This window comes from Penaeus japonicus, unplaced genomic scaffold, assembly GCF_977035675.1.
Source record: "Penaeus japonicus unplaced genomic scaffold, GWHDUDI00000001_assembly GWHDUDI00000035, whole genome shotgun sequence".
NCBI classification, from domain to species: domain Eukaryota; kingdom Metazoa; phylum Arthropoda; class Malacostraca; order Decapoda; family Penaeidae; genus Penaeus; species Penaeus japonicus.
The window spans coordinates 18,122,465-18,132,464 of NW_028234437.1; the positions used below are offsets into that span (position 1 = coordinate 18,122,465).

A 10,000-nucleotide genomic window follows, 5' to 3' on the forward strand; every position below is an offset into this window, starting at 1 on the left:
GTTCAGCCATTATTTTCTTTATGTTCTACAGGATAGAAAAATATGAAGATCTTTTAGTTCTTTTTCTCTATTTTTCTTTTTTTTTCATTCTGTGCTTTTGATTTTGTATATATACCTAAGTATAAAGTTGACTAACCTATTTTGACTTAGTTCCATGAACAATGTGATCATACAATTCCATTTTTTTCATGGCCATGAAGCTTACCTATCTATCATACACATGGCAAAAGTTTGGGTTACACCTCTGAAAAGTCACCTTATTTTCAAGTTTGCATAAGCTTCTAGCCTATGGACATTCAAAAATACTTAATTTTGGCCAATAAATCCCAATTTGGTCATTTTTCAAGTTGGTGGTCTCCAAAATACATGTCATTTAATCAAACTCAACTCACTGAAAAAAAAGTGAAATTTGCATTTTGGGGGTAAAGGGAGTTAATTGCAGTTTTTAATGGTTGTTTGGCAAGAGTAGCCTGTTTTGGTATTACATTTCAAACAGAAAATGTAACAGGTGTTGTAAGGCGCTGATATTGCATATCATGGGACCTAAGACACTGATTATGCTTTTCTATTTAATTCAGTGCTGTAAGTCTGGCAGTCTGCTTTAACCTGACGTATCCTGTTTCTTGTATCCACTTCCGCCTCTAAACTGCAGCTGCCCTGGCAGCTCCATTTGGTAGCAGAAGCCCTGAGCAATAGAAAACGACTCAAGATTCATACTGAACCCATTGGTCGCGGTATTAAAAAAAGGTCTGTGCAGTAGGATGGCTATTTTACATGTCTAGCAGGGTGCCATCCACGTCTATCACCGACTCTGCCTTTGCAGCAAATCATGCCATCCGCTGCTAATGGGTTAAGAAGGACACAGAAGGAACACAAGGCAGATCAGACAGAGACAAGGGACAGACAGAGAGAAGAACAGGCAGAGCAAACAGCTCATATCTGCAGCCTTTGGCCATAACCAAGTGTATTAACCCTCTCTGGACGGGTGGTACAGTACTGTACCGCTCATTCAAAAGGCCATTGGCCAGGCAGCACAGTATTGTGCCAGCCATTTAATTGATTTAGGCCTAAGCGCTCGAAAGCCCCGGCATTGTGACATTCAAGGCTGGAATGCCCCCGTCGTGAGTGGGTTAACTGAGTTCAATAAAGACCACGGCGCGTGAAAATCTCTTATCCACCGGATACAACAGGCGAAGCTAGTGGATCACAATCGCTGGCAGCTAGAGGCTTACAACTAGTGGCAACGAGTGGCTTACATGTGTAACCCAAATATCACATGTTTTTCACAATATGCGTGGTAATTGTATAAGCTTCAAATATACCAAATTAGGTATTGTACAATGATATTGTTCATGTATCTGAATGTGAGAAGCAGCAAGCAAATTGTACTTTCTTTGCTCGAAGTATATTTATATCATTAGCAGATAATGATAATTATAAACATGACAACGAGCTTTGGGTTCTCCAGCTAGTATACCCACATGAGGAGGAGTAAGTATTGGGGGCAGGTCCATTCCCCCAGAATGACACCAGAGCAGCTCATAACACCAGCAAATTAGATATACACTGCAAAAGGTGGTGTAAATTCTGCTATAATCATGATAAGATAAAGAGGATCTAGACTATGTGCTCTGAGTATGGAGTACCTTTTGACAGTATTCCTGCTTTGAGCATTACCATATTCTCAAGCAATTCCTAGTCCAGGTTCTCTTCCTCTCTCATGCAAAGTGTAAATAAAGAAAAGTTTCGTAAAAATAAGAATGACAAAGCCTATTTTTGTCATCCCATGAAACCATTAATTCCTTTATACAGACTGTAATCCACATACTAGTTATCATGCATTACACAAATGGGTTGCCAGAATTTCAACGTAAGTAAATAATGTTAACAGAGTATTAGAATCATCACACAGCAATGGCTAATGAAAATACCTGAAAAAGGGTTAGGCACCTACAAGTGATCTCCAACAGGATGACTATGCACTCTGCACAATCACCCAGAGTTAACAGGTTAACTAAGGTTCAATCTGACATTATACTGTAAATGTACATTTCAATTTCTATTTCATAGGCAAATTATTGGAATAATTAGCATAATTAGCTGCTGTGTTCAGGCCTGCCTTTGATTTGCCATTTCTTTGCCTCTGCATGTGTTAAATGCACCCACATGGACTTCAGATAAAGAGAGAAAGCATATTTCCTCCGTCATTACTTAAAAAACTGCCTTCTATGAACCTAATAAAATATTAGAGGCCCAGTTTTAGGGCATTTTGACTAAGACCTGTGAGCCACTGTCTGAAGCAGCTCAAGTGCTGCTGCATTATTGTGAAAGGGAATATTCAAAGTGCCAGATGTTGTACCAATATACAAGTTCTTTTATTTAAATTCTATTGCCTGTTTGCCATGGCAAAAGTAAACAGAAATATGATGGTATATAAAATTTATTTGGTAGCATTACCATTTGAAACAATTTAAAATGGAGTAGTTTACATCACAGTTATAAAATTATAAAGTGAGCATATAAGACTTGTAGAGATGAAAATGTTCTGAAACATTTAAAGTATTACAGGATTCACTGAAGAATTATAATGACCTTAGAGAGAATCCTCAATCAAATTCACTCAGTCAAAATGCAATAGGATAGGAATAGATGAAAAGTATTGGCTCTTCATTCAAGTGATCATATGTCACCTTGTATTGATAGAAAAGATTTTTAAAGATCAAGTAAAACTAAACTCAACATAATGACTTTTTTATCTTCTATTTCTTAATGCAGACAAATAACAATACAGCATTGGAAGGTCATCAGATAATTTGTTCTTTAGTCTTAGTTGCATCAAAAGTCAGCTACATCAGATCTGTCTACCCGCCAGGACACAAAGATAATCAACAATGTACTTATTTAAACAATATCTTTCCACAGAAATTATACATTTTCTCAAACATTCCAAACACACACACGACTTCATATATTTCACTTCCTCAATGTGTACATCTCTGTTTCATTGTCAAAAATATGTGCATCATTCATTCTATCTAATATAACACACAAATATAATTCACCAGATACAAAAAGTAACTAACAAGATAGAAAAAAACAAAACATTGCAACCTAGATCACCGTGGTCTATAACATGATCTTTATGAACAGAAGCCTTCTATGGCACTTTAACCCTGGATTATTCCAGTCCTAACTCATCTACTGTCTTTATCCTAGGGATTTAACCTTTACTTTTTGGTTTTACTGAATAGTTACCATTGAAATATCCATGTCCAATAAAACTGCACATGAACATTCATGGCCATCATATTTGGACCTGTTTCAAGTATATACATTGTGACATAATGCCTTCAGTTTTACTTGCTAGGATATGCAAGTTATGTATATACTCTATAAAGAACTCTATGCTTCACTTCTTTCTTGCTCGTAGGTACAACCCTAAGAAACCAAGGAGATGGAAGCCAATGTAGAGAAGGGTTAGGAATCCAAAGTCATAATGCAGATGAGATGCATTAAAGGCATATTCTTTGATGACCTGTTGGCCATTGCTGATGCAGGGGACACCAGGTGGCATCTCGCATGCTGTTAAGGAAGTAGAAATACATGTGTAAAAACAGGTGCATTGAGAAAAAGAGCAAACATGCTTAAAACCATCAACAAAGTTATTGTTTATACAAATGGATAATGTGTTAAAACATGTTCTAAAAATTTGTTTCCTTTATTGAAGTTACTGAATAGACCCATTTGTTACAATACTATTTAAGTTGATTTTGTTTAGAAAAAAACATGATAGGACACAGATTTAAATCACAGCAACCAAAAACAATTTCATTGCATTAAATACCAGGTAAAATCAGGAAATAATGTTGAATAATACTTACTGATATTTGTTACATCAGACCACTGAGTAACAGTAAGTGCCTCATTACTGTACATGAACCAGGACAAATACTTCACCCAGCCAATATACCATGGCATCGACCTGTAGGATGAGAAGAAATTTCTCTAATAATGTATTTCCAAAATAGATTATTTCAGAGCTTTTCACAGTTCGGCTATGAAGGTAACATTACAATAACTACCACTATCTTTTCAATCTAATCTGAAGGTTATATGAAGCAGATGAAGGAGACTTTTTCCAAACATTTTTGGACACAAAACCTACTGACATTTATTCTATAATGTCCTTAACACATATCAACACTTAAGGAAATGTTTGGATAACCTTCAACATTATGGCTGTCCCTGAAGTGCCACTGATACTCACGAAAGGTTGATGAACAGTCCTCCTGATATGAGGAGAACAACATCGAAGGGGATGAGGAACAGCATGATGTAGGGAATGCTTTCAAACATAGCTGAGAACATCGAACCTGCAATTGGTTTTCAATCTGTTAGATTCTTTGTTAGATAACTCTACTCCTATCTTTATTGTGAAAGGAAAGCATTTGTTGATTTATATTTTCATAACTGTGGTGTGTGTGTGTGTGTGTGTGTGTGTGTGTGTGTGTGTGTGTGTGTGTGTGTGTGTGTGTGTGTGTGTGTGTGTGTGTGTGTGTGTGTGTGTGTGTGTGTGTGTGTGTGTGTGTGTGTGTGTATGTGTGTGTGCTCGCGCGCGCGCGCGCGTTCGCGCTTATATGTGTACATGTGTAATTGTGCATGAGCAGGGTTGGCCTTCGCAGGGCAGGACCCAAAAGGGAGACTTCTGGTCGGCCCGGGTTCCCAACCAATTTGCACCAAGGTCTATAGAACCATAGAAATATATAAAATTCTATTATAGACTTTATGCATCTATGTCAAAATGGAAAGCAATCAAAATGTGCATGCGAGTTAATAGACCAAATATATCGAAATAGTGCGGGGCCCAGTGATCCAATTGCAATTGTGACCGGCTCTGTGCATGTGCATCGGGTTGAGTATGTACAAATTATACATGGGTGCGCGTGTGCGCCGGACCCTTTATATGAGTACGGGTACGGGTATGGGTAAGGATACGGGTACGGGTATGGGTATGGGTATGGGTACAGGTACGAGTACAAGTACGAGTACAAGTACGGGTACGAGTACAAGTACGGGTACGAGTACAAGTACGGGTACGAGTACAAGTACGGGTACGAGTACAAGTACGGGTACGAGTACAAGTACGGGTACGAGTACAAGTACGGGTACGAGTACAAGTACGGGTACGAGTACAAGTACGGGTACGAGTACAAGTACGGGTACGAGTACAAGTACGGGTACGAGTACGAGTACGGGTACGAGTACAAGTACGGGTACGAGTACAAGTACGGGTACGAGTACAAGTACGGGTACGAGTACAAGTACGGGTACGAGTACAAGTACGGGTACGAGTACAAGTACGGGTACGAGTACAAGTACGGGTACGAGTACAAGTACGGGTACGAGTACAAGTACGGGTACGAGTACAAGTACGGGTACGAGTACAAGTACGGGTACGAGTACAAGTACGGGTACGAGTACAAGTACGGGTACGAGTACAAGTACGGGTACGAGTACGAGTACGGGTACGAGTACAAGTACGGGTACGAGTACAAGTACGGGTACGAGTACAAGTACGGGTACGGGTACAAGTACGGGTACGAGTACAAGTACGGGTACGAGTACAAGTACGGGTACGAGTACAAGTACGGGTACGAGTACAAGTACGGGTACGAGTACGAGTACGGGTACGAGTACGGGTACGAGTACGAGTACGGGTACGGGTACGAGTACGAGTACGGGTACGGGTACGAGTACGAGTACGGGTACGAGTACAAGTACGGGTACGAGTACAAGTACGGGTACGAGTACAAGTACGAGTACGGGTACGGGTACGAGTACAAGTACAAGTACGGGTACGAGTACAAGTACGGGTACGAGTACAAGTACGAGTACGGGTACGAGTACGAGTACGGGTACGAGTACGGGTACGAGTACGAGTACGGGTACGGGTACGAGTACGGGTACGAGTACGGGTACGAGTACGGGTACGAGTACGGGTACGAGTACGGGTACGGGTACGAGTACGGGTACGAGTACAAGTACGGGTACGGGTACAAGTACGGGTACGAGTACAAGTACGGGTACGGGTACAAGTACGGGTACGAATACAAGTACGAGTACGGGTACGAGTACGGGTACGGGTACAAGTACGAGTACGGGTACAAGTACGGATACGGGTACAAGTACGTGTACGAGTACAAGTACGGGTACGAGTACAAGTACGGGTACAAGTACGGGTACGAGTACAAGTACAAGTACGGGTACGAGTACAAGTACGGGTACGAGTACAAGTACGGGTACGAGTACAAGTACAAGTACGGGTACGAGTACAAGTACGGGTACGAGTACAAGTACGAGTACGAGTACAAGTACGAGTACGAGTACGGGTACGAGTACAAGTACGGGTACGAGTACAGGTACGGGTAAGGGTACGGGTACGAGTACGGGTACGAGTACGGGTACGAGTACGGGTACGAGTACGAGTACGGGTACGAGTACGGGTACGAGTACGGGTACGAGTACGGGTACGAGTACAAGTACGGGTACGAGTACAAGTACGGGTACGAGTACAAGTACGGGTACGAGTACAAGTACGGGTACGAGTACAAGTACGAGTACAAGTACGGGTACGAGTACAAGTACGAGTACAAGTACGGGTACGAGTACAAGTACGGGTACGAGTACAAGTACGGGTACGGGTACAAGTACGGGTACGAGTACAAGTACGGGTACGAGTACAAGTACGGGTACAAGTACGGGTACGAGTACGGGTACGGGTACGGGAACGAGTACGGGTACGAGTACAAGTACGGGTACGAGTACGGGTACGAGTACAAGTACGGGTACGAGTACGGGTACGAGTACAAGTACGGGTACGAGTACAAGTACGGGTACGAGTACAAGTACAAGTACGGGTACGAGTACAAGTACGGGTACGAGTACAAGTACGGGTACGGGTACAAGTACGGGTACGAGTACAAGTACGGGTACAAGTACGGGTACGGGTACGAGTACGGGTACGGGTACAAGTACGGGTACGAGTACGGGTACGGGTACAAGTACGGGTACGAGTACGGGTACGGGTACAAGTACGGGTACGAGTACGGGTACGGGTACAAGTACGGGTACGAGTACAAGTACAGGTACGGGTACAAGTACGGGTACGAGTACAAGTACAGGTACGGGTACAAGTACGGGTACGAGTACAAGTACAGGTACGGGTACAAGTACAGGTACGGGTACGGGTACGAGTACAAGTACAGGTACGGGTACGGGTACGAGTACGAGTACGTGTACGAGTACGAGTACGTGTACGAGTACGTGTACGAGTACGAGTACGTGTACGAGTACGAGTACGTGTACGAGTACGTGTACGAGTACGAGTACGTGTACGAGTACGAGTACGTGTACGAGTACGAGTACGTGTACGAGTACGAGTACAAGTGGGAGTAGGTGTAAGTAAGAATCCGAGGGTGATTGAGCAATTCGAAAGGTTTGAGAAACTGTTGAGCTAGCGAAACGTCCACAAGTCACACTTCTCTTGGAATCCTTTGAAGTCCTATTCATTAATAGAATAAATATCCTGTTTTCATCAAAAGTAAATCTTTGTTAATGCTCTCTCTGTGCTACGGTTCTGCACCCTGGACGTGTATGAAGCCAGTCTTTGTGGTTTATTTCTCTCGCCTTTGTTCAAGTCATGTGGCAACCTTTTTATACGATTCCTTAACGTTCTTTCGTCGCCTGGTCTCTTAATTGTCAAAAAATTACGATCCCTCTGTCATGACTTGTTAATCTATCCCAATCACTGACCATTTCTAGAATGCTCCTAGCGCAGCCAATAACAACCACACACAATGGTAAGTCCCCAGCTAGCGTGGAAAAGTATCTATTCATTAAAAAATCCAACATGAATCAATATCATCAAATTGAATTCTCCGTCACTCAAAAAAAAAAAGAAAAAAAAACATACCACAAGCCGAAGCAGTGTTGGCGGTAAAGATGGTGATCAGAATCGTCATGAAGAAGTGGTAGGCGTGTCTCTGCAGACCGACCATCCAGTAGCAGATGATGCAGAATACGACCGGATCTACAATGAACCCCGGTATCTGTGGAGGGAAAATAATGCCACAGAACCATATTTAAATCTGGAATCCGTGGAGCAGAAAGTACGCCAAAGAATTTAGTTGTGTCAAGAGGAGATAACCATGACAATCGTTTACGTTGTTACGAAACATCCATTAAATCGCAAGAGCGTTGCATGAGATAGAAGTTTTTTGTGGCACAGTGAAAACTACGAACTTCATACGAAGTTTCTGACAGGTAGAGAGGAAGACACATATATATAGACAGATAAATGTATAAAGAAATTAGTAGATAGGGAGGTAAAGTATCAAGATAGATATATAGATAGGTGGATAGAGCATTAAAAATAAATCAATAAGGGGATAAGTAGATACGAAAGGAGGTATTAAGGCGGATAAGCGGACAGCCTAACCGCCCGACATATCTCAAAATATCCTTAAACCTTCTGCACATCCTTATTCAACAGAGATATAAAGCCTCACCAGCGCCACCATCTTGGAGAGGTAGTACGTATCGGCTCTGTATATCCCGTTCTTGTACTCCCTCAGGAACAGAGGGAGTTCTTGGGGGAAGATGTTGAGGACCCCGTAGAGTGAAGGGAATGTGTTCTCCGTGATGAAGATGAAGAGGACGCCTTCAATGTCCTGGATGCCGGCCTGGTTGAGCGTGACGTTGGTGTAGCAGACGCCCACGAGGAAGGCGATGAGCTGGGAAGGAAGGAAGGAAGCGTACGAGGTCATCTTAAGTGTTATTATAATTATAAGTGGGAATTGTTATCTATACGGGAATCGAAGGAACGAAGTCGAGGTCTTTATATTGCAAAGGATTTTTTAAATGCTATCTTTCTTTCTTTGCGTTTCAAGTTGTTTACAAGTCATGGTGATAGCAAGTGTCCGATGTGGTAAACTTAGGTACATGCAGACAATATCATGGGTATTGTGGCAATCCAAAGTCCCATATATAGGATTTTTTAAAAACTTGGACAGAAAAAAAGATAATGGTGATGGTAATATACCGACAATGATTAAAGAGAGTAATAATAATGAAAACAGCAATATCAACATGGACCACTTTTAGTAATAAGAGCAAACAATAACTCCAGTGAACTACATACTGACGAAAAAAAAGATTCAATGTAAGATATTACAAGTACGTAGGCATCCACCACTCTACAAGAAATTGTACAAGTCACTTGAAAAAAACGGTGACGCAGACGGAAAATTAAATACATATCTGCATAAGCTTAACTGACTGGCTTGACATAGGACATCAAGGTAATACTTTAGGTAAAAAAAGCGACTTTAGTTGACAATAACGAAATTTTATGCAATCAGGATGCCAAAAGATGTCATGTGAACATATAAACCGCTTATAGTAAACATTAATAGATGTCTCTGTAGACCAAGAAAATGTACTGTAATACAAGAGGAAATACCATCTGATAACCATGGTTTTCCGAGAACAAAAAATGATCCCATGTATTGATATATTCTAATGCAAGGGACAAGGGTAATACTGTCCAATCCGTTGAACCGTACGTAACGTTAATCTAACACCATCGTGACTGATTATGATGGTATCGTGATGACATCTTGATTGCGATTGTGATCATGAACGTAATAGTGGTGATTGTGATTGCTGTTTTTGATTAGCATAATTTTTATCATATAGCAACTTTGCGACCATTTTTTATCCCAAGTTGCGGGAATCGTGGAAAATAAAAAGAAAACAAAAAGGCAAAGAAAAAAAATCTTACAATTTTCTGCATGATCCTGATGGAATGAATGGCGGGGTTCCTGTACGAGTCGACGAGTGAGCGCCACGTCAGCCACCAGAACTGAACGAGCCAGTTGGGTTTTTGTCTGGAGAGGAAACGAGCGAGAGATTAGTTTGGGGGAGAAGGGGAGGGAAGGGG

The 10,000-nt window shown here is 41.6% G+C and overlaps 1 protein-coding gene across 4 annotated transcripts in view; it reads right to left on the reverse strand.

Moving 5' to 3' along the window:
• Positions 1-2,351: 2,351 nt before the first annotated feature.
• LOC122250783 (protein scarlet) overlaps positions 2,352-10,000 on the reverse strand; it is a 50,776-nt gene continuing 43,127 nt past the window's right edge. For all 4 annotated transcript variants that reach the window (XM_043012399.2, XM_043012398.2, XM_086531475.1 and 1 more), the window contains 6 exons: positions 9,842-9,947; positions 8,568-8,792; positions 7,973-8,108; positions 4,268-4,373; positions 3,882-3,982; positions 2,352-3,582 (listed from right to left, as the gene is read on the reverse strand). In XM_043012399.2, coding sequence (XP_042868333.1) covers positions 3,410-3,582; positions 3,882-3,982; positions 4,268-4,373; positions 7,973-8,108; positions 8,568-8,792; positions 9,842-9,947 — 847 coding nt within the window. In that variant the 3' untranslated portion in view covers positions 2,352-3,409. The remainder of the gene's footprint in view (positions 3,583-3,881; positions 3,983-4,267; positions 4,374-7,972; positions 8,109-8,567; positions 8,793-9,841; positions 9,948-10,000) is intronic.